Source organism: Solea senegalensis, linkage group LG1 (genome assembly GCF_019176455.1).
Source record: "Solea senegalensis isolate Sse05_10M linkage group LG1, IFAPA_SoseM_1, whole genome shotgun sequence".
NCBI lineage: Eukaryota > Metazoa > Chordata > Actinopteri > Pleuronectiformes > Soleidae > Solea > Solea senegalensis.
In genome coordinates this window covers 2,715,715-2,742,268 of record NC_058021.1, presented here as the reverse complement: position 1 = coordinate 2,742,268, position 26,554 = coordinate 2,715,715, and the positions used below count along the sequence as shown (strand labels likewise).

The window sequence follows — 26,554 nt, the reverse complement described above, 5'->3', positions numbered from 1 at the left end:
CCATATGTTTCTCCAAACCCATCCCAAATAATATTAGAGTTTATAAATGTCTAAAATTAAATTCACTGAGGTCCACACACTTTAAATGTCCACAACAGCATATATGAACCCTATGTGGATGACTGTGCATGCTCCAACTAGGAAAGTAGTTCAGGCAAACATGACCAGACCAACATGGAGCCTCAATTTAGCATGAATGGAATTGTGTACGTGGATGAAGTTGTGTCACAAACTTGAACACAACACTCTGTGGACAGGAAATAAGAAAAGTATAGATATATTTGTGAATTCTGAGCACACAGATATAAAACTAATTTTTGGAAGAGATGTACAACATTTAATGGGGGAACATATTCACTAGTAATTTGCTCCCTTTTAGAAAATAACTCACAACACAAACAGACACAAGGAAATGTCAAGGAAACTACTTCACAGGGCACGCTGAGCTTACTCACACACATTCTTATACAGCCGTCTTAGTGCCGTCAACTAAATGCCTAACCCTAACCCTTACCTTAAACCCAAAACTAACCCTCAAAAAGCCCTTTAAAGTTGTGATGACCTGCCAAACTGTCCTCAAAAGAGTCAAAATGTCCTCAAACATAGGTTTGAAACACAAATCTGTCCTCACAGCCTACTACAGACATGTACACACACAAACACACACACATGAGAAAAACAAAGCAGTACAAACATAAACACTAACCTGATTGGTGGAGGCGAAGTCAAGGCCTGACTCTGGCATACCCAGGAACATGGTGTCCCCGTCCACCTGGAGGGAACAGAAAGCAAGAGCAACAATGTCAACAAACTATAAAACACAGCAAACACAGAACAGTCAGTGCGGAGACAATAAGTGGAAGCGGAGGGAACAGATTGCTGGGTAACAGCCACTCCAGCCACATGTGTGTGTGTGTGCTTCAGACATGGAAAATCAAGGGTTAAAAATTATCTCTGAATGAAAAGTCACGATGGCGGATAGATTGTGGACTTATATGTAAGTCATTTACATTTACTGGACTTAAAATGTACGACAGGAAAAAGTGAATGGGTCTGAATAGTGGGGTTGCTAAGATTAGTCAGTTATTTTTAAAAAAACAACGCCAAAAAAAGGATTTAGGACGATAACTACAGCTTTTTGTTTTGTATTGCAGTCCGAGTTGCTGTATACCAACATAATCATTAATTGCAGACATAGTTAAATATGCATGCATGTATGTATATATGTAAATAAATGATGAAAAAATAATCACACGTCAATAAATTATTAAAATAAGATCATTTGGACGATGTAGATCGACTAGTCGCTCATGTCCATCAGGTTATTTTGCACCAAATGTCAATTAGTTTAAGTATTTATATAGAATCTCCAATGTCACTGTCCACTGTTGTGGTCCGGTATTGCTGTGTTGCATTTCTTCTGAAACCCTACCCACTTACAGTAAGATTAGCAGTCCATGGGGAGCGTGTACGTAATTAATAAATGACTTCCCCAAATTGGGGTAATAAAACCACTAAAAGGTTTGAAGGATAATTGTGCAGCCGCAGCATTAAAACAATTCCAGCTGGAATCGTGTGTCCACAAGGGAAGACAATTAAACAACAGATCACCAGGTCTGCGCACTTATCATAAATCACTGGACATCAGTTTGGTTTATTAACAGACTCTTGGTGCTTTTCACTATTGCCTCTCCAACACCACTTTCATGCATCAGACTTATGATGCAGGTCAACTCGGCCTGTGTTGGACTCATGAAGGACCCATTCATGAGGTACCTGTGGCTCTGCCTGCTACTGTCATGAGGGTAGAGTCACACGCTTAACTAATACACCGGAGAATTCCACAGTTTCAGTCCCAGACGTTTGTCTTTCTGAGTATTTTGTGAAAGCTTCAGATGCAGGATTGCTGTAACAAATGCTTGATTGTGGTCTCCAGGTTGTTTTGTAATCACAGCTCTCGTCTCTTCACAGGAGCTCAGACAAACACTCATTTCATCTCTGAAACCTTCTGCCGATACGACACGTTTTATCTTCTTAATTGCTTTTAGATCTTTTGTCCCCTTTGCAATTCATTTGTTCAATCAACATCTATAACTTGAGCAACAAAAAAACAGTCACATGCAGGAGATGCACTGATGTCACTGGCTGTACAATAATGTGCCGTTGATTGTTTTCCGATTGTTTTTTAGGGTGGAGTGTGTTTAACGTCCATTTTTTTATGTTTATTATAATTCTTGTTTTCTTTTATTCACCTCTATTTATGAGCTGCCAGATACTTTTTTTAAAATATTTTTCCAGTTTCTTAAATGTGGTTTCTTTGCTCCATATAAGAAACATATCATTAAAACAGTGGACAACATAAGATATTTTGAGACAAACATAAAAAGCCTCGCAACACATCTCAAAAATGCCTCAACCAGAGAAGACAAATGAGGGGCTGCAGTAGAGATACAAAAAACACGGACGGCTGACTGCAGAGAGGAAGTAGACATATTCAAAGACAAGGAGGCAAAGCAGAAAGCTACAGCCAAGGACTGCCAGCATTCTTTTTTCCTCTCATAAACTTTGTTGATGGATATTTAATACATCTTGTCTGTTATTGTCCCCCTGTCATCTGTTAAGTCTCCATAGCTGTGTGATATTTATTTGATATAGGTGTGAGTGAAGCTCCATGCTTCCAAGTGCAATAAATGTTGGCAACCAAACAAACTACAATGTTTTGAACAAGAATTACAATGTTTTGGACTGCAGTAACCATTTTAAATGCTAAAGGTCAACCGTGTTCAGTCTGGCATTTGTAGCTTTAATCGAATATCAGCAAAATCATCTGCTGTAACCAGGACTAGTTAAATCTCACACACTCACACACACACACAAGGAAAACAAAATACTTGAGATCATAAAACATATTCACGTAACAAAGGTGACCTGGGCACATAATCATTGTCTTGACAAACAAAACAAAAACACACAAGAACGTTTGAACAGGTGGATAGAAGTGAAGTCGTGCACTCACGCACACACAGATACACAGAAACACACAGGTGGACAGGCAGGTGTAACTGCCCTATCCATTCGCCAGCTGCTGGGGTATTATGCAAATGAGGTGTAGGTTTACAGAGTCAACAGAAAGCTAGAAAAGTCTCATGAATGACCTCTCTCTCTCTCTCTCTCTCACACACACACACACACACACACACAATGTGGATGATCATGCGTCCTTACCTGCAACAGTAACTCATATGAAATGGTAACAAGTCAACAACACGAAAGGGAAAAGTGATTTTTCATCTGTTTGTCTGAGTTCTGAAATCCTACCACAAGACAACACTGAACATTTACCGCAGGTCAACATAAAAGACAAAGCTCTTCTCTCCATCATTCAACATTTCATTTAAAAATAAAATAAATCAACACATCCACAGCCAGAAGTAGATCAATTTATCATTCAGGGCCAATTAATCAAGCAAGTTATTGCCAATATCTAACAATAAAGTCTGTCTTTTAATTATGGAAAAGCTACATATAAAAACAACATTGGAAAATAAAATAAAACAGTCGGAATTCTGAGATTAAAGTCAGAATTCTGTGCCTAGATGGGAGAAAAACATGACTAGGCCAAACATATCTTCAAAGGAAATAGAAATTCAGCTATCTGCTGCACTTGACTTTTTAAAATCGACATCGTACATTAAAAAAAACTATATAGGTTGAGAAAACCAGAAAATATTCATATTTAAGAAGCTGAAAAACCAGAAAACTTTTTTTTAACGTTCTAATTATTGACAAAACACTCTCAGACCAGTTAATCAATGACCAAAACAGTTGATTAATAATCATTGCAGCCCTAGTGCAATGTAGCGGCTCGAGCGACGGTGTGATGCATCATGCCTGTTTGATATTCTCTCATCTTCTTATTTCTATTTTTTTAGCGTGTTGTGCGATTTTGTCGCATTTTGTCCCATCACTGCTTTAAATTTGCAGTTAAAAACATGCAAAACAAACACATTTTGCATTAAATTGTGGTTGAAGGTGCAGCTATTAGACAAAATAATGATGGAAAGATGACAATTCTGCTGGAAAATTGTTTTCTTTCAGAGAGAGGGAAAAGTTACAGTAAAGAGAAGTGAAAAGGATGAAAAAGAGAAAAGAAAAAGATTTGTTATCAAACCAATTTCTCCCACTTCATGTCTCTCTCTCTCACTCTCTCTCTCTGGCTGCTGCTTCTATTCATTTCAGTGTGCGTGCATGTGAGTGTGTGCATGTATGTGTGTGTGTGGGGCAAAGCAAAGGTTTGAATAACAAGCAGCTGCCTAAGTGGATCAGGGTGGAGGAAGGGGGAAGAAAGGGGGAGAGAGAGAGAGACACACACAGAGAGAGAGACTATTAGGATGAATAACAAGGACAAAGGAAAAGAGAGAAATACAGTTTATTGGAGGGAAGAGAAAAGAAGGAGACGTTTTTCAAAAATCACAAGTACACTTGACAGTGGGACGTAGAAAATGTTAAAGTAGAGAATTAAAAAAGGGAAGAGAGCGCCACCGTGATACTTGGTTTCATTTAAGCTCACGCACGCACACGCGAATCTCAGCTCATTTCCTTTCCTTTCCTTTTTTTTTCAAAGCTAAATTGCAGGAATCATTCAGGCTTTGACAAAAAAAATAAACCACTTAAGTGTTCAATGGAAATCTGCTTGTGAGACACAGAGGAGACCAAATCGCCATGAAAAGATGAGCTGACCTCCATGTTGGAATGTCCCATTTTTACATGAATTTTTTTTAAAACTTCAAACGCGAAATATCAAATATACACCGTTACAAATGTTGTGAAGGCGACGGCTGCGACCAAAAAGCATGCAATTTTTTGTATTATTTCTCATGTGTGCAGATGAACTTCCTTTAAGAAGAGTCTATGTTTAGCTGGCCGTCTGCTGAGGTTGTGAACTTACAGTATGTTTGAGTGAACGTCTCAAATAGAGATGCTGTTAAACTGCTGCCATGTGCTTATTTTTAATCGTCTGTGTGTGAAATGATCCGCTTTGACTACACAGAATGGATTTCTGTTGACTTCAAAGAAATCAACACAGATCAGATCCGTGTTTGGGGGGAGAGAGAGAGAGAGAGAGAGAGAGAGAGAGAGAGAGAGAGAGAGAGAGAGAGAGAGAGAGAGAGAGAGACCACCATCCATCATCTACCACTTTATCCTCCACCAGAGGGTTGCGGGGACCTCATTTCTGAGGAACTGGTTACGTCAAACGGATCCGGTCCAGCCTACATCCAGGACATGATCAAAACCTACACCCAACCTCGTGGAACCAGCTCCCCATCGACATCCGTACAGCGGAAAGCCTCCCCATCTTTCACCGCTGACTAAAAACACATTTCTTCCAACTGGACTACCTGGACTAAGACGACGACACTTATGACGAGCACTTCATAGTTTGGCTTACTTGAAGCTCTTACTTACTTCTAACTCTTATTTGTACCCAAATGTTTAAATGCACTCATTGTAAGTCGGATACAAGCTAAATGACATGTAATGTAATGTAATGTTTAGGGATAAGGTTAGCGTTGGGTTAAGGGTTAAACTGGTTATGGTTAGTGGTAGTGCTTTGTTTCAGCTGAGAAAATAAGTCATTGAAGAACTGCCCAAACCTGTGTGAATGTGTGTGTGTGTTTGTACATACAAGAGGAAGTGAGAACAGTTTGGCTGGTCCTCACATTCTGTCACACATTCAGAGGGGCTATTTATGGGTTAACACTTGGTTTAAGGGTTATGGGTGAGGCAGTTAGCCGTGATGGTTAAGGTAAGAGGGTAACAGGCTAGTGAATGCATCCAGGGCTTCAACTAACGATTATTTTCCCAATCGATTAGTCTTGTCAATTACGTTTTCAATTCATCTGGAAATGTTGACGTTCTCAAATGTCTTGTTTTGTGCACAAATCATCATTTTACAGTTTAAATAATTTTTTTGTTATATGGAGCAAAGAAACCAGAAAAAAAATCACATTTAAGAAGCAGGGAACTTGTTTTAATTCTTCAAAAAACTAGTTTGATAAATTAGTCTATTATCAAAACAGTTGACAACTCATTTAGTAATTGATTCATTGACCACTGGTTGCAGCCCTACATGCATTATGTCTACGAGTGTCCTCTCTGAGGAAGCTGTACAAGAATGTGTGTGTGATTCAGCGAAGCAGGTGTTTGTTATCTCGTTATCTCCATGACAACAATAGCAAACATTGTAAATGTTTCTTCTAGAGGAGACATTTTCCCTGGTTCCTTAACATGAGCTCAGTGTTGTTTCAGGAGTTTGGAAAACATAAAAAAAAAAAAACAATTATAAGGGGTGGTAACCAGCTTAACTCGCAAATGCATGCGGGAAAATCATTACAGTGTAAAACAAAAAGTGAATTTATTTGCAGATATTGGTGGTAATGAAACATCCTAGGGGTTGTTACCATTAGGTTGAGGGGGGAACAGCACAACTGGGCATAATCGATTAATCGGTTGATTATTTTCTCATTTAATTGTTGAGTACTTGTTGAAAAATGTTGATTACAAAACAGAATTATTCCCTTTTATTGATTTCTTTAACGTGAAAATATTCATATTTAAGAAGCTGAAAAATCTGAAATCTTAATCGATTATTAAAATACTTGATTCTTTTTGCAATCGCTTCATCGAATAATCATTGTAGCCCAAAGTTTAACTTCAATTACATGTCACAAAATTATTTTTACCATATTGTTCAGCTCTAATTTTATTTCCCCTCAAGTTGTGGTACATTTACAGTATTTCCCAGACTGCACACACGTCCAGTGTCGCACGGGCGTTGAGATAAGAAATCCAAACGTTTCTGGTGTATAAACTGGACAAAAGTAGCAGAAAAATCACAGATGAGCAGAAAACTTAAAGAGTCAAAAATAGTCTGATGGCAGAAGGAAGAGTGGTCAAAAGACACGAGTTCACACGTTTCAAACGTGCTAACTTCTTTTCTTTTCTTTTTTTTTATCTACGACATTTATGACTATGATCACGAATGAAAGTAGAGTGCAAGAAAAAGTTCCAGAATAATGCCTGAGGAACTGATCCAATCTCCTCCAACACAAGTTAATTGATCCGAGGCATTGTCGCACACAAAACAAAGCAGCAGTGATTGCAGTATGTGATTTGATTGCAATATGTTTGTTTTGGAAACGAAATCCTGATAATTAGTCTCTTTTGGCAGGACTCGACTGCTGCCCATCTGTTCCATTTGGCATCGGCCGGCGTTCCCTCGACACATCGTCCCCGCGATTCCACCAACTCAGACACCTTCAGCCACATCGGCACACGGGCAACAGTCGAGCGAGTCACGCCACCGTCGGTGTGCATCGGCTGTGGGTGGGTGCTGAGGCGAGTCTGGCGAGGGGTTCTGTTGCAGGAACAATGGCCAACATGGACAGACGGACGGACAGATTCACTGGTTGTTGTTCTGATAGATAATTAGACGAGATGCCAACACTTTGTCTGGTTAGGAAACTGTCGGAGGAAACAATGGCCGCGTATGTGATACTGAAAACGAAAAACACTGGGACGGAGCCAAATGATAAGATAATAACACGAGTGTAGATGTTAAATAGCTGTGACTGAATTAAAGAATGATACACGCTTTTTACATGGAAAAATCAAAAAATGTCGCCAAAAATTATGCGTTTCCAATTCCACCAAAGGAAATGCATTTCAAGTTAAGGCTGCAGTGATTGTTACTTAATTAACCAGCAACTATTTTGATTATCAAGTGGTGTTTTTTTTTAATAATTAAAACCAGTTTTCTGATTTTTCAGTGTCTGAAATGTGAATAGTTTCTGGTTTCTTTGCTTCACATAATAAAGAAATCATTAAATCTGAATCATCTTGGTTTGTGGACAAAACAAGACATTTGAGATCATCATTTTAGTACTCGATTAATCGAGGAAAACTATGGACAGGTTAATCGCTTATGAAAATAATCATTAGTTGCAGCCCTAGTTTTTACTCATTATGTTATGCCTTTACTTGAAGGCTACATAGGTGCTACACGTGGAAGAGAAGGGTGAGGTTAGCATACCCATAAATGCTTTTTTAAAAAGTTTTGTCCACTTGCGAGAATATTGAAGAGAGTAGATTTGATTGAGACGATGACACTTACTGCTTACTGTGATGAACAAATAACATAAAACAACAGAGCATTTATTTAATGAATGTAAATTTGCCAATGCAATCACAGCGAGTGAACTCAGCCAAACTCATGGGGAGCAGATTTATTGCTGCTACTGCACAGTAAAGTGGGTGCCTTTTACACACACACACACAGACAGACAGACAAAGACTATTACAGATGAGAATATGCAGTGATGATAATAAACTGTCCCCCACGGCGACTCACTATCAGAGAATCGCCGCCTGGGGGTGGATTCTGGGTCCTGGGCTGGAGGCAGACTTTATGAAGTGCTACATGAGCAGCAGCGTTTGGAGACACGTGTTTCCATACGAGCCGCGTGGAAGCAGAGCACAAGAATGTGAGGAGGCTTCATGAGAATGTCTTTAACTGAAAAGGGCGTGGTGGTTAAATGTTGCAGTGAGTACATGCAAAGCGTGTCTAAAGCCTCGGCACATTCATCCTATTTATTTTTATCGTAGTTAAAGCTGTCACTAACAATTTGAAATAATTCAGTTAGCAAATCGCAAAAGGCTGTAACTTAGTAGAATGGACTAAAACTTAATTACAGTATATAGAATATATCTTAGACACCATGTCTTCAATAAAGTTTATAGTTACTGTCATTGGTTTTCCAAATTCATGAAGCTTATTGGAATAATTTGGATTTTGACTTGTGTTACTTATGTACTCACTTTAAGGGAGTACAAAAACTTTTGTTTATCTTGATTTTAAAAGGGCGTTTGATGGTGCTGGCTCTCTTGTTTCAGGCTGTATTTAAGTCTTGACAGACAGATCGGTCGCTGCCTCCACCATCAGCTGTGATTGAAAAAGTTAACACTTCATCCACACGGAAACAGAACTTTCCACTTTCCAAGTTTTCCACAAACATAGCAACGGATGGTTTCAAGAAACGTCTTTAACGCACGTGAAACCCTGTGAAATAACTGTAAACGCTGTAACATAAATGCCGGGCCTACAGAAATACAGTTAGGGAGGTGGGGCTATGACATCATGGCAGATTTTCCTAAACTCGTTCTCGTGTGTATGGGTCCTCTGATTTTATTTAAAAAAAAACATTCTTATCAGACAAAACTCTTCTATCAGCTATGATTAAAAAGTTCTGTTAACATTTACTTAAAGTACAAGTTTCACCTTGTCTTCAGTCTCATAAGAGAAGTCCTTGCTCTTACTTTTGACCTTTGTTTTTTAGTAATGCTTTGAAAAACAAAGTAAAAACAAATACAGAGGAAAGAATGAGCTTCCTGTTTACACCAGCACACTTAATCCCAGCTTAAATGTCACATGATACAGGGGATCCACTGTTTTTATGATACCAAACTATCTGGCCCATTAAATAACTATAAACACCTAATATTATTCCGAAAAGGAATAAAAATAAGTGGACATTAGATTTTCATTTTTTTTAATAAATCTCAAGTAAAAGGCACAAAAACACCTCCTGTAAATGGTGTGGTGGTTAAATGTTTGGAAAATCACAAAGGCTACAATGTAATAGAATCGAACTTTATTATCGTGTATATATTAGAAAAGCAGAACTCATAGGTAAATAGTTGTTTTCAAAGCTGCCGTCCAAACATTTGAAAGAAAGTAGACAATTATTTGCGATAAGAGCAGATTTGTGCATAATCCATGATTTCTGACCACCTTTACTGCCATCTAATATTGTTTTGAATAAGTAGACATTTTTATTTATATTATAGGGTTAGTTATATTATATATTATATTATTTTTATTTTGAAAATGCCATTGTCAAATGAAAACATAGAAGAACGGATCATTATTTTCACTTTGTTGTCAGTCCAAAGAAGAAAAGAGAGGCAAAAAGAATGTGAATGCTAAAGTTGTACAGATTAAATGCAAAACCCTGATTTTTCAAAATAAAAGAGGCAGCATTTCCAAAAGTGCTGGAGCTCCAAATGTACACATACTGTATATATGTAGTAGAGTCTGGATACAGACGAAGGCTGACTTCTCTCCTCCCCCTTTTTTCTCTCTCTTCCACTTTATTTGCTTTGGAAATACCTCGCCCAGCTTTCACAGTCATCATGTTTACATTAGGCCCTCTCGCTCCCTCTTGCTGTCCCTCCTGCACCAGCCCTTCCTCCTCTCTCTCTCTCTCTCTCCCTCTCTGTCTCTCTCTCTCTCTCCCTCATTCATCCCATGTCATTCTGGCTGTTTTGTACTAGAGTCCACACTGACAGGGTTAGTGCACATTAGTGTATTTTTACTTCCACATGTAAAGATTTCATGCAGATGAAGAAGACAAAATCACTTTTACATGATGTGTACGGACACTTATTATAAGCAGTGTCAACCAATCACAGCTCGTTCACCTCTGTTCACATGACTAAAACTACTACTTAAGCCAGTTGATTTATGCAAAGTTGCTTTGCTAAGGGTGTACACACTGCTGGGGCAATAAAATAATTATGCACAGTCAAATCCAGCGGATGTCACATCCTGTTATAAATGACACAAAGGGTTGACATAGAACCTGTGCATATCTTATGTAACATGAATCTGAAACTGTAACGCATAGCAAATAAAAAAGAAAAGACCTATGTTGATGATGTCAGGAGACACTAAGGGACCATGGTTATGTTCTTCATCACCATTCATGATGACTTACACCACAATGGTCATAAAAGTGTGACAAATGCCTTTAATTCAAAGTAAGAGTACTCTCATGTTTCTGTGCAGAATCCATTCTTTGCTTTCTCTCTTTCATTCTTTATTTCTAGGCTTTTATTGTGAAATCTGCAGGATGTATGCGCGAGGCTTCATTGTGAAGAATTATGGAGTATGGATGGACGAGAATTTTAAAAGTATATTATTTACAGTGATTTTTAAAGCCAAATCCTGAACATGTGAGGCCGACGTTAACAAAATGAAATGGTTCATTAACTTAACAACTTAAAAATATGAAAATGTAAGTCATTTAAATGTGACCAGACTGTGTCTCCTGTGACCACATGAGATTAGATCTGGCTTCACCACACAATATTTAAAGCAAATGAATGACCAGTTAAATTAATATTTTAGCTAATGTACAGTATGTTGTACAGAGCTGTCCACTGTAAATATCTTTGGGTGTCTGTCCCTAAAATTGGGAAAAAAACAAACATATTATGACAGCCCTAGACAATATAGTATATGGAATGTGGGACCAGGTAAGCTTGTGTATTTTAGTATAATTTGAAACCACATGTGTGTGTTTAGGCAGGAAACGAGCGCAACTCTGCAGCCACTGAAAGTTGAAAGTATAGAGAGGCCTCGAGTTAGATGTTGACAGACTCACTGGATTTATTTCAGCAGATTAATTGCAAATTTCCAGGAAGTGTATACTTAATTAATGGACATTTATTGCAATTAACTGGATTAAAATTGAAGGTTGGGGACAAATACAATTAGTAGTATATTGTAGTAGCATACTGTTGGCTAAAACAATCAGATCTGATGCAAATACAGTTGAAAATCACTAACAACAACAGCACACTGCAGGGCTGCTGAGGCCACACCCCCTTCATGCACAGTGTGCATTCCTCCATCAGAGGACATGGATGTTTTATAAGAACTGGATAGAGGATAGAGACCCACCCCCCTCTGGCTTGCAGCTATTTTTTTCAGTGGCCACATGTGGTACTGCAACAAAGACAAATACTCATGTGGCCCAAAAAGTTATTTTCCCATAGACCACAATAACAAAAGAGACACCTGTAAAACTGTTCACAGGACACCTTTTACAGACATTTATAGATTTATAGATGCTATGTTTGGAATTCACATACGTGTATTTGATTCATTTCCAATCCCATGGAAAGTTTCCTATTTTCAAAGATTACAAAATTCCCAAACAATAGTTCCCATGGAAATTTTCTGGAAATGTGCCAGAACTAGAGCTGAAGCAATCGATGAATCGATTATTAATCGATTACTAAATTCATCGACAACTACTTTGATAATCGATTAATCGGTTCAAAGCTTTTTTCATGAAAAAAACAAGATTATGTTTGTTTAAGCTTAAATGTGAATCATTTCTTCATTTCTTTGCTCTGGAAATCATTAAATGGGAATCATTTTGGTTTGTGGACAAAACAAGACATTTGAGAACATCGTCATTTCAAGGTTTGACGAACACCGCTCAACATTTATGGTTTTCTGACATTTTATGGATCAAACGATTAATCGAGAAAAGAATCGACAGATTAATCAATTATGAAAATAATCGTTAGTAGCAGCTCTTGCCAGAACTGAGGAATTTTCCCTACCTTTGCAACTCTACACACAACAGGCTAACAAGAGAGAATCAACACAGATATAATGGGATTTCCCCCCTCTAACAAATAGTGTATTTTAATAAAGTAAAAATAATGTATACATAAACAACATAGTGCTCTGATTGTCTAGTGAGAGGAGTATATAATGCTTACTAGTTTAGTGCATGGATATTTCCATGCACCGCTGGTTTGCAGTAGAGAATTAACAGACAGAGTATAAACGTTGTGATTGACCATCTGTGTTTCGATTGAATATTTTTACCATTAAAATTTTCCCTTTTTTGTTGTTAAGGGTTGAGGAGGCTGATGTGGATTGATGTGCAGAAATATGCATGGTTTTTGTTTTACATTTACTACAGGGCAAAACCTAAAACCACTGTAATTTGTCTGTTTAGTTGACATGGAAAGTGTAGACCACTGCAGGCATTACATCTTTACACACACACACATTCGCTTTTTATACACCCTCTGTTTCTATTTTCCCTCTCTCTCTCTCTGCTCCTCACCACAGTAATATGATCTCTTCGATCAGGCCGGCAGAGCTGTGAATCAAAAGACACAGAAATAAAGCACAAACCTTACTGCTGGCCCAGCCCCACCCCCACTCACCCCCACCCTCCCTCTCTCTCTCTCTTTTTCTCATCTACATCATCCCTACCCCCAACAACCTTCCACTCCCTCTCTCTAGTCCCTACCCCCCACCACACAGCTCTCTCTCTCTCTCTACATTTATATATTTTTACACACACATTTCTATACATATATATATATGAATGTGTGTGTATGTGTGTGTGTGTGTGTGTGTTGCTCACTGACACCACATTATTGTGTGTGTGCAAAGCCACACTTGACCACACTTCATGTTCCACACTCAGACATCATCAGTTTGTGTTCAGCACAGCAGGTTTAATTACTATTTACCGTGTGATTTTAATGATATGACGGCACAATTAAAAGAGTAAATAGTTAATAAAGACGCTGAGGGGTTCTGGCTCCACTGAGGTCAGACGATTGAGATCAGTCATTCATTATTGACTCATCTGACGATTATTTTCTCGGTTAATCAAGTACTCGTTTGAAAATGCTGACCGGCCCAAAACCTCGACGGCCCGGTGATGCTTTCAAATGTGTTGTTTTGTCCAAACCAAAACTTAATCAGTTGTAATTGTAAGTTGCAAAAGAAACAGAAAATATTCACATTTAAGAAGCTGAAAGTTTAGAGAAGCTAATTTAATGATCAAAAAAAACAACCAATCAATTATCAACATAGTTGATGATTCATTTAGTAATCGATTAATAATCAACTAATCATTGCAGCCCTAGATGCGAGTCAGCTGCAGTACAAAATCCAAACTCTCTGCATTGCCTGTGACCAGAACAGGACCAATACCGATACTGAGTATCGTATCGGCTCATCCCTAGGAAACGGCCGTTGTCACGATGCAGGATTTTTGCTCTAATTTAACAGCTTCAAAGTCAGTGTGATTGTTGCAGGGAGGTTGGAGGCCTTCTGTCTGACAGCTTCACAGCACTACACACACACACACACCCACCCTCGCCAGGTACTCCAGGTACCAAAAGATCATGGTAGTGATCATGGCAGAGTTGGCGAAAAAGAAGCTGAGAAAACCGTTGTCTGGGGAAGCGACTTTCTGACCAAGCAAGGGACCACACACACACACGAGTAAACGCGAAACCACCTTTTTAAAAAACGCCAACATGGCTCCATGGCTCTGTTGAAAACAAACGCACATGGTCAGGAGAGGGGAAGGGAGGTGGGAGCGTCAATGATCAATGCGACAATGGATGAATGGATGTTTACGGCTGTGTCGTAAAAATATGTACAGTAGGGGGAGCTCTACAGAGAAAAAGGCGAAAAAGCGACCAAACTTGCAAAGTTCCGCTATACAAACAACTCTTTATAACAAAATGAATCCTCTTGCAACTTGGACAATCATAGAGTGCAGAATCATCCATGTGGGCATCCTAACTGCTAAACTGAACACGTGGGAGTTTAAAAAGAGACAAACCAGCCCGTCAGTGCTCATGTGAAAGCAGGAGGCCAGAGAGAGTTTGACAAAGGAGCCAGTAAAAACACAGAATATGTTGAGAAAGCGTTCAGCACGTTCCTGCTGTTTGAACACGCTGGTAATTATCCCACCACAGGTCACAGGTCTGCGTCGAGTTCCCCAGACGCTGCATATGTTAGGGCTATGGTCAGATTACCAGCAACATCTGATTCAAATTTGATTCAGACCCCATTACGGTTCACATTCATCACTGCGAGTGTCCTGCATCAGAAAGTGAAAGCATCACATTGGTGTGAGCGCCACTGATGGACATTCTTTGATACACATTCAAGAAAAAACGGAAAGTACTGCAGTGACTTAGCGGGCGACACTCTCAAGTCAATGATATCAAAAGCCTTATAGATGCTGGTATGACCACATATTGGAGATATATCTGATGCAGGTGCACACACTGAAGTGACGCAGATCGGATCTGAAAATCTGATTTCTGTGTTCTCACAAGGCCATAAAAAAACAGATCATCTGGTAATCTAGCCTTAATAACCACTGGGCCAATAATGACTGAAATATAGTCACATGAATGGACAGCAGAAACCGGACAGTGGACACATTGGACATTTTCATGCTTATTATTGTTTTTAAAAAAAGACCACAAAATAAAAATAATGAACCTAAATGTCCTATTTCACTCTGATGAGACTGAACACAGGTTAATCATATCTGTCCATATCTTTAATAGCTACCCCTGATTAAATAATTAAGTAATTCATCACTGTCAAATGTGCAGAGTCTTTGGTAAATTACACTGTAAAAAAAAAATCTCTTTGTATACACACACACACACACACACACACACAGACAGAGGTTTGATGACAGAAAAAACAAAAGGTGTCAATTTGCATAAAACGGACACAATCAACCAATTAAAAGAATAAAAATGTCCATTGCTGACTATTAAAGTATGATAAATCAGCCTAATTAAAATGTACCACAAATGTTGCCCATATTTTTATGCTTTATGAAGTTTAGGTAATCGATGACCCTGTTTCATTTTTGGAATGTTTGGTCTGTAGATTATTTTTAATTTCAAATACTTAAGTCTGTAGTGGTGGCACTCACCACTGACACTAAGATACCATATTATCACGAATTTGCAAAAATACTGAATTTGCGAAATCTCACACAACAGCTCTAGTGAGAGTAAACACTTGGCACCATCTAGTGGATAGAAACGTAATGACGGTTACAAAAATCATTTACATATTTAAGTTCATTATTTTACAGTTGCAGGAATAAAAAGTGAACTGACCAAACATGTTGCCCAAAGAAGTCGACATTATATTTTGGTCGTCTCAACTTACGACACACAGGAAGTGATTCCCTGAGCTATTAAAGTTAGACAGCTGCAAACGTTCTTGCGTTCCCATTAGGAATAGTAACAAAAACCAATACGTAAGAGCAAAACATGGAGCTGCACCAAATCCAAACGCTCTTGTGTTTTCTTTATTTTGCTTTATGCAAACATGCTACACGTATACGCTCAGCCATTTCTCCCGGCTGTCGTTCTACACGCGCATATGTTTTGATTGTGTTTACCCACAATGCCCTGCGGTGTACCCACAATGCCCTGCGTTGTAGTCCGCTTCCTGCATTTGGTTCACTTGAAGCAAACCACGACCTACCAGGATTCGCGTCTTTGATGCGCATCCGAGTTCGGTTGCACACCTCCCCAAACAAACCAGGACTTTTCAAGCAAACAAACTAGGGTTTGAATAAGAAGGGCTGGTGTGAATGCACCCTAAAACAGGAAGCTGAATAAGCAGCAATAAGCAACCTCACTGACTTCTATGCTAGCGCCCTTATCTGCATCTGCTGTGACAAGAGTATGAAAAACAACAAACATTATTTGTTGTACAGTATATATCGTTACGGCTATCAGCAAAAAGTCCAATATTGTGCATCATTACTACTTTCAGATGAAGGACACAGTGTACAAATAAGGTTATATCATTTCTGAAGACAAAACAGAGGCAAAGTAACCAACAACAGCAAAGATCACCAAAAGCTACGTACTGCAGCTTTAAGATCAGCAGTGGTTTCAGCCATAAAAAAAAACACTATAATGGTCAAACCTCTAATGGAAACCAGGTTACAGATGTAGGTCTGCAAGCACACACACGTTTCTAGCTATGTGCCAACCTATTTTGTTTTTGTTTGATTGTGCCGTGAATGTGACCCTGACCTTGTTCTGGAGGGAGGAATAAAGCAGAGCATCATGGTCATTTATGCCCCACAAAGCAGAAAATAAATGAGGTTTTTATTTAAAAAAACAAACAAACAAACGTGCATTCAACCAACCATTCTAAATGTAATAGACTGAGCACAGCACCACTGTTTGTACGTGCAACATTTTACTTTTAATAGAAAAAGGTACAAAAAAATACAACATTTAAAATGTGGACTAATAGAGACTCGGGATGAAACTCTGCTGAGCGGATGTAATAAGAGCCACTGAGGGAGAACCCTCACCTCCATTAGCTGCGTTAATTAACTGTGACCTAATAAAGCAATTAATTACCACTTAATTGGCAGAGCAGGGAGATGATGAATGGACAGTGAGGTGAGCTTGTTAAGGCAGCACAAAGGTGACTTTCATGTGCAAAATCTTATCTTTTCTTTCTTTCTGTATCTACAGCTTACCTTGTTGGTCCCGAAGGCCGGGTCAGGATAGGAGAGCTGCCCGAGTCTGCTGTGGTTGGACACGGCCAGAGGCTGAGGTGGAGGCGGGTAAACTGTCACATCCATGGCTCAAGGTACATCCACTTCTCCCCGCTGAAATGCGTGTCTTTCTTGTCCGTCTTCTGTTGGGAAAACACGAAAGTAATGTCCGTTTTTATGATTCCCCGCACTTTCTGTACCTAATTTTTTTTTCTTTTTCTTTTTTGAAATTACAGTTAAAGTTAAGCCACGGTGATAAAAACTGAACAATTGAGGCGTAAATACAAGAGTCGTTGAAGTTTTAGGTGGATGCTGTGCTCTCCACGCCGGCTCGCATGCTCCGGTGGCCGCCGCTCAGGAGCAAACTTCCCCGGCGAAAGGACTTTTTCTTTGACGCCGGACGTTAACGTAGAACAGTTCACTTTTTCAAACCACAAAACCCACCAGTTTTCCCTGTCTTTCCTTCGCTGCTGTCTGTGCGCGTGGAGTGGACAGTGGACGTGTTTGGACCCGTCTGTCTGTCTGTCCCTGTGTGGGACTTCTGTCTGTGAGTAGCTTCACCGATGCTGATCTGCTGCTGCTGCCGCGCGACTGCTCGGTGAACGCGGTGCTGCGCGAGCATCACACGTACAAAGGACGGCTCCGTCATGCTAGCGGCACGCGGCGACGGAACCCGGATGTACTGTCCGTTTTCAAAATAAAAGCGCGGACTGTGTCAGGAAATGGGGAAAAAAAAGTCGATCCGCTTAAAAAAACTATTATTATTATTATTATTATTATCATCATTATTATTATTATTATTATTATTAACAACATTAACAATAATAATAATAATAATAAATAGACTAGAAAACTATTTATTTACTATTTCACCATTCCAATCCGTACCATACTGTACCAAAGTCATTGTGCAGTCCGGAAACACAGCATATGTTTTTTGGGGGACACTACTCATAAAGGGGCCCCATTAAGGGGGTTTAGATGTAACAGTGGTGAGCTGAATATTAGGGGGCCTTGTGGTTGTCGTTGAAAAAATGTGCCAAAGTTACACACTGCAACTTAAAATAAGTACAAAACAATGGGTTGTATTTGGTTTGTATTTATATAGCGCCTTTCGAGTTTTACACCAGAGTTTTGCCATTCACCCATTCACTCACACTTTCATACAGCACATCTATGTGCAGCACATTTTTTCTATCACTCATCTTTGATACTCATTTACACACAGTCAGTAGCACTGTGGGGTTACGTGTCTTGCCCAACCACACATCGGTATGTAGACGAGTGGAGCTGGGAATCAAACCCACAACCTTCAAGTTGACCACTAAGCTACTGTAGCTCATTAGAATTAGAATAAAATAGTTTCAGCCAAATTCACTGTTAATGTTTTTTGAGTTAATGCTGCTGATGTGTGCCTGAAAAGAAGAAGAAGAAGACGAAGAAAAAGAAGAAGAGGAAGGAAGGAAGAGACCAAAAGATCTTTAACAGCAGATAAACACATTTCCACATGTAAATACACTGCATGTACACAAAATCACACAAAGAGGAGCTCCCTCTCTCACACACACACAAACACACATAAACACACATACACACATATATATAGGTGGTGTCACACCTGCATATGTAATATGTTCCTGCAGACACACATTATCACGTAATTACACTTTTATGGTTAAAATTTCCATGTTACAGTATGAGCATATGAGCGAGCAAGGGATGGAGAGAGAGAGAGAGAGAGAAAAAGAGACGGAGGGAGAGAGCAAGTACAGACACACAACCACAAAGTGTTGCTATATAAAAATGCAGACTGCAGAGTTTATACACACAAAATCATGGAATGCACTTTCTCTTTTTCATGCGTTCACATTCTCTCTCTGTAGCACACCACACGCACACACACACACACACACACACACACACACGCACGCACACGCACGCCACAAACCAGCCCACACATACTTAGTGCATATACATACGTGTGCAATTCACCCATCCCCCCCACATACACACATACATATATGCACCCCTCCTCTCTGAAAAAAAGGCATAATTCACTTCCCTATTCTCCTCCCCACACACAGCTCCTCTGCACAAAACCACACACACACACACACACACACGTGTCTCCATGATTTCAGAGAACATTTCACCGACTGACGCTCATTTCCTGTAGACACACTCCAGCTTTAACCATATACATTCTATGTATATAAACCCATATAAACGCCTGTAACCTTAAACACACATATGTATACATAAACGTGTGTTATGTGAGTGCGTAAACAAAATCAGGTCCCCACAATATGAGGAATATCTAGACTACACACACGCACACATTCACATAAACACACATACATGCACAGATGCCGCACATTCTCTCACTCTCTCATACAGTTCTCACATTTCCATGCATGAGCTTTCCAACATATATGATAGGATGAAATAAATGTATAGATATGTGAAGGATGTATGTGTGTGTGTGTGTGTGTGTGTGTGTGTGTGTGAGTGTGTGTATGTGTGTGTCAGGGGATTACATTATAGATTCATAGCTGCACAGCTATCCACTTCTAAGTATTAAAAAAAAAGACAGCCAACCTTATAGCTTTCCAGTAAAGAAACGAAGTAAAGAAGCAAAAAAAAAAAAAAACAGGAAGAAAACAGTGTGAGATTTAACTTATAAAAAGTGTGTGGAAATGATGAAGCCATTTACATATTTACATTTTCTCTAGATACATTTACAGCATCTCATGCAAGGACTGTGCAACTTTAAGAACGATCAGTCGCATAATGATAGATAGATAGATAGATAGATAGATAGATAGATAGATAGATAGACAGATAGACAGATAGATAGATAGATAGATAGATAGATAGATAGATAGATAGATAGATAGATAGATAGATACGGTTCTCAAACTGTGGTACGTGGTGCCACCAGTGGTAGCTGAGAGCTTCCACTGGTGGAACTTGGAGGAAAATAATAAATACTGTTTGACTGTATAAAGCAGGGTATGTCATAGTTAAAATACAACCAATAATAAAATAATAATCATTACAGTCTCCTCATCTCTCACTCCGTCTTAATCTCATTTCTCTATACTAGTGTGTGAGGAAGAGGAGGATGATGAGAGAGCAAATTGGATATAAATAGGATGTGACGCATCTGAGGTTTCAGGTTACAGACTATCCACATGCTGACTGACACTACATTTTCCTCTAACTGTCTTTGTTACTCAGTACCACCAAATACAATGAGAAGGAGTTGGTATTATGGTCTGTATTTACATAGAGCTTTTCTAGTCTTGATGAACTGCTTGAGTTTTCATCTGTTCACACGTTCTCACAGAGGGTGAAGTGTTTTGCTCAAGGACACATATAGACTAGGGGAGCTGGGAATTGAACCCACAACCTTCCAGTTGAAATACCACTCACCCTACCACTGAGCCACCATGGCTCTATGCTGACTCCTCACTTTATTAATACTTTTACTTACATTTTATATCAGAAAATCTCTTTTGATACTTATGTACAGTTAATGTCATTTACTTTCAGACTTTAACTTAAGTAATATTATTAGAAAAAAGTAACTTTAACTTCTACCAAAGTCATTTTCTGGTAACATACTTTTACTCAAGCATCCATTTTAGGTACAAGACTGCAGAGGACAAAGAAATAATGAGGTGACATGACCCTGAAACTACGCTTCATGTTTCATGTCTTCATTGGTTTATGTTGTGTTTTATTCACCCAAGTCTGTTTCCACTGTGCTATGAATATACTGAGTTTAAAAAAAAGAAAAAAAAAGCAATATTTCAAACTCTTGAAATGAAAAGAGTCATCATACATATTCTAAATTTTAAATATGACAGGTTTCAACGTCTGCAGCGAAACACGTTTTGAAAAATAAAATGGTTACATAGGAAAATCATTTCTGCTCCACACCTGCATTCATGCGTAGGTGGCTGCATCTCTTTCTCTCTCTGCTTTAAATATAGTTGTTGCTTTTTTCAAGTCAGTGTCTGCCTGTGTGGGCTGGAGACGTAATTTGCTGATGGTTGTTTTGTGAGAGGGAAAAAACATTGTCTCTACATTGTGTTTTCATTCTAATCTAATTAGCTGCACGGTTCATGGTAAAGTGTGAGCGGAGGGGAAACAACACGGAGCAGCTGCTGATGAACGAGGCCAGAGGAGAAGAGTCAGACTGTAGCGTCACGGCGGAAGATGAATGAACGAACAAGTTTAATGATCAGTCGTCAAAACATTCATTCTGTAACGTCTATATAAAAAGGGAGTCATGCTCAGCATTCATACACTTTTCGCTCTAATTAGAAAGAATCGTGATCCATGATTATGACGAGACTATGATTCTACAATTATCAATATAGTGCAAGACCAGATAATCCTTTGACGATGCAGTGCAGGATTTTTTGTAATTGGAGCAAAAACTATCACCAAAGTTTGGATTTTTAAAGGACAATTGAATAGGGTTACTTAAGAGCAGCCAATTCATTGGCCAATATCCATCTTTCGACCAACTCCAGAGGAAAAACAAATATCTGTACTGCACAAGTGTTGAAGTTTACACGGTTCACTGAATGCACCTCTTAAATCTTAAATAATTGAGTCTTTAAACTGTTTTTTTTAACCTTTATTTAACCAGGAATAAATGAAAAAGGAAGGAGCATTCTGAGGGCAGACCTCAAAGAAAGAGGACGAGGACCGTTACGGTCAGAAAGGAACCTACAGGAGCTGAGGAAGCTCGCGAAGAACAGGACGCGGTGGATAGGGTTGAAGAAAGACTGACTGCAGCTGCAGAGTGTCCAGACCACTGCAGCAGCAGAACACAGTGGATGATGATGAAATGAAAAATGTCTTTTACAAAAGTGTCCTATACATTCAGGTTTTAGAAGGTTACAACTATTCAAACGTGCAGGCTACATAATAAAATATAAAAATATACAGAATGTAGTATAAAATCACATGAATTTCTCACCAAAATCAACATAAAGTGTAATCGAGTCATTTAAAAACACGTTTGTGTCCAATGAGACCAGATCCTTCAGTTTCAGATCATTTTGTAAATTGTTCCAGCAGAAATATGCTGCTAAAGAGAAGGGATGAGGTAGTCCTACTTACACTGAGATTGGGTCTTTGTGGATTAGCCAAGATATCTGAAAATGATGGGTCTAAGAATCTTCACCTCACTATTACGGCAGTTTTGGCATTTCTTCACATGTCACTTGAACAGTGAGTAGAAGAAGGTACCAATAAGTCTGAAAACTTCTCCCTCTACTTTTCTACAGATGTAGGTCTGAAGATATGGTTGATGCAGACCCAAGAGGAGGGAATCACATCATATAATCACATTTTCAGCCTCCATGCAGAGCTTTGATTTGTAATCCCACAAAACAGTTGAAGAACATCTGCTGGAGCCTGGATCTGGATCTACAGACAGGCTGTAAAATGTTCCACAGGAGCCAATTCATCAGCCGACCGCTCTTCACAAGGTTGAGCTGTTTTAATAAAAATGTCTAAAAAATTTGCAAATTTCATCCAAATGTGTAATTTCTATTTTAAATTATGAGATCACAATTATTGTGTTATTCTGCAGTCGACTCCTTCCTCGTCCAGTTCAGGTCCCTTTCCGTCATCAAGAGCACCTTATTTTTCAATTAAAATATCAATATTCAGCTCAATAATTATTTATCAAGGGTCAGAACGCCAATATATCATAATGTCTTATTGATATTTGTCCTGCTAGTACACGCCATAGAGCATGCTGGGATGTTAATTGATTAATTGTGGAGCATTTGTGTGGAAGCATGTGTGATTTTTATTTCTTTCATCCATTTAAAGCAGGGGAGGGAAAAAAAAACACGTCATCATGCAGTTCTTTGACTTGTTATCAAAGGATATTGTCTGAATGTCAAAGGAAAGGACGCTTTGGACAGGAAGACAATGAGAGACGCTGAAGTCACGCTGAAATAAACCCAGACAAACATTGATTTATTATTAAATTTCATTATGAACCTCGTGCAAAGCAGCCCATCAAGTCTCTCTCTCTCTCTCTCTGTGCTGTTTATTTAATTTCACACACACTCACACACACACACACACACACTGATCTGACAGTCACATATTCAACGAGTGTCAAGTCCATTGAATTCATATGCACATTTTTAGCTGAGGGTTGATGCATCATTCAGGCCTATTTTTCTCTGCTGTCACTGTTCAATACTCACTCTCATCATTATTTCATAAAGAGCTATTTATTATGCTACTGTATAATAAACACACACACACACAGGTTTGGGCCGCTATTCTTCTTAGGACACATATGGATAGCCTAAACCCCTTTGGTACTCAAACTGGGGCACATGTTGCACCAGTGGTACGTAAGCTTTCCTCTGGTGGTTCTTGGAGGAAAATCAATCAAGCAAAGCAGACAAGCTTTTGGTTGGTTGCTCGGTCAGTCGATCGGTCGGGAGGTCGGTTGGTTGGTTGGTTTGGTGGTTGGTTAGTCGGTCGGTCGGTCACAATTGAAATCTTAACCATTCCTGAGAAATAAGGTTCTGCGTCATTAGCACCAGGTTTTTTGTCTCCATGAGGACAACAGGTCTTGATAAGGTCAGTGTTAGAACAAATACACACAGACACGTTTCCTCTTCCCTTCTTCTCCTCCGTCTCAGAAACGATCACCGATGCTGTGAAAAGCTGAGAACGTGCGATTTAATCCGTACGAAAGTGAGTAAATAAACAAATATGAAAGATGTAGGCCAACACACACGAGGTGACAGGTGTGACCATGTTTGGTGTAATGTGAGGCTGCAGGTTTGTGTCTCGTGTGTGACAGCCTCCACCGTCCACCACGGTTCAATTCCGGCTGTTGACCTTTACTGCATGTCATACCATCTCTCTCTCCCTCCCTTTGTTCTCTGTGTGCCTCCTCACAAGCGACTATCACACAATAATGTCCAACATAATAAGAAATAATCATAAGAACAATCTAATTTCTCTGTGCGTAGACGATGTAATTGTGGTGAGCGGTGATGTTCAGCTCACGTGTCCCACATGTCTCATGATTGTCTCTAAGACAACGTTACACCGAAGACACCACGAGCAAATACAAGCAGCTCAACTGCATCAGAACACGTGAGAGAAGCTGAAACACACACATGAAGTTTGTTTGTTTGTTTGTTTGTTTGTTGTTGTTTATTGAACAATCCAATTCACATGTAACAGAACAACCAGAAGAAACAAAAACAAAATAAAGGACAAGGAAATTAGATCCAAGAACAGATAAACATTTTAAACAAAATAATAATATACGCATGTTGATCAACAATGATTATAACTTAAAGAGCAAGACTTAATGTAAATGATTAATGGACAGATTGCACCTTTGAGGATGTGAAATCGTTTTTAATTTTATTTTTAAAACAAGCTCAGACGTGGATCTGTGGGGTGATTGTGGAATGATGAACAGGTGTGTGACGGAGGAGGAGGAGGAGTCAGGTGGCTTCCAACTCACAACTGGAATACAGGGAACTCGAGGGCTTGACTTCATTCCCAGTTCCGACTTCCAAGTTATGATGTAAATGGAACGCAGCTATAGTTCAGTATTTTTGTTGGGACCATAGTGGAAAAGGGCCATTACATTTTTCCTTTAAGGCAGTGTTGAATCCCTCAGGGTTTTAACTACAAAAACAACAACTAAAAGACAGTGTAAAGTTGTTTCAATGCAAGGTTTTAATCATTAAAGTTGACTAATGTCAAATGTTTTAGCATAAGTTTTTAAGTGGCGCTCGGTGCACAGAGTCAGCTGAAGTGAAGTGAAGTGAAGTGAATTGGGAGGGAGGCAAAGTTGGAGAGAGAAGAGATAGTGTTGCTGACAGCTTGTCAGTTTGCATAGACAACAATGTTACGGTGAGGTCTGCTCTGCTTTGACAGGTTGCCCTATACACACACACACACACACACAGAAAGAGAGAGAGAGAAACAAAGAGAATAGTAAACCATAAATTGGATCACGTGGATTCAGAGTAATTGCTGGTTGTCAAGGTGATAGAAAGAGTGATACGGGAACATATATACATATGTGTGTGTGTGTATATGTACAGCACTATATAGTGCCATACAGTGCTTTAGTGTCTGTGACGCAGCTGTGATGGAACAGGAACACAGGTGCTCAGGTGCAGCAGGAGCAGAACCGGACCCTCAAGTTTCTCTGGATTCCACAATCACAGGGAATCAGAAGATAATTTAGCACTTTTCCTGTCACCGCGTGTTCGCTCTACAGCAGAAGCTGAGCATTAAACAGTGAAAAGAATGAAGAAATAAACCTCAGTGTCACGGTGCAGCTCATTGTTGCCATCTGTTGGTGGCACTCCTTCTCAATCTGTGTCACTCTGTCATGTCTGCTGTGTCGTGCAGAGCAGAGCGCGCTGCGTCCACACATCCATGTCATGGTTTACATTCAAACGCGTCAAAACATGAATTGTAAAGTGAGCGTGTTCTTAAATGACCACAGAGTTCAGTGCAGATTTTCAAAACACAAACACAAAAAGTCTCATTTTAATTGCAAAAAAAAGAAAAAAACTCAATTTGATCCCAGAGGGGGTGTGGAACTCGGCACTTCAGAGATGTATGAAACACAAAAAGGAACAAAGGCTTTGTTTTCATTGTCAAGCAGAGAGGTTGTGAACCCAAAACTCACCACACTGAGTTTTTGTTTGTGTTATTTTGTTTGAACTCTCCTCGCTGATTTGAAGTGGATCGGATGATGAAATACAGTACTAAAGTACTAGAATGTGTGTATTTGTACATACATCTGTGAGAGGACCAAAAAACGTACGAACCACAGGAAACAAGGACATTTTGTAAACGTGGGGACATTAAATGTCCTTTTTATGGGTTAAGGCCCAACATTAATTATATATATATATATATATATATACATATACACACATATACTTATATATGTATATGTATATATATATATATATATACATACACATATATATATGTAGAATTAATGTTCTTGGCATGTTCTCAGCAATGATGGCTGAGATGAAGACTTGGTTTTAGGGTGAGAATTAATTTTAGGTAAAGGGTAAGGCATTTAGTTGAGATGATTAAGGTTAAGGTAAGGGGTTATAGGGCAGCCATCCCCAAACTTAAGTCACACTCAAATGTTAAATCTTTCAACACGTGTATGTGGTTATTAAAGCTGGGCTTCATGTCATATATGAAAGGGTTAGCTTCACAACAAAGTGCCTAATTATCTGTCAACATGAATAACACATTTATGAATTAAAGTT

General features: G+C 39.1%; 1 protein-coding gene across 1 annotated transcript in view; it reads right to left on the bottom strand.

Moving 5' to 3' along the window:
* tox (thymocyte selection-associated high mobility group box) overlaps positions 1–17,823 on the bottom strand; it is a 46,983-nt gene extending 29,160 nt beyond the window's left edge. Inside the window, exons 1-3 of the mRNA XM_044039516.1 lie at positions 17,676–17,823; positions 17,214–17,374; positions 707–772 (exon numbers count right to left, since the gene is read on the bottom strand). Of these exons, the coding sequence (XP_043895451.1) occupies positions 707–772; positions 17,214–17,318 (171 nt within the window). The 5' untranslated portion in view covers positions 17,319–17,374; positions 17,676–17,823. The remainder of the gene's footprint in view (positions 1–706; positions 773–17,213; positions 17,375–17,675) is intronic.
* Positions 17,824–26,554: the final 8,731 nt, after the last annotated feature.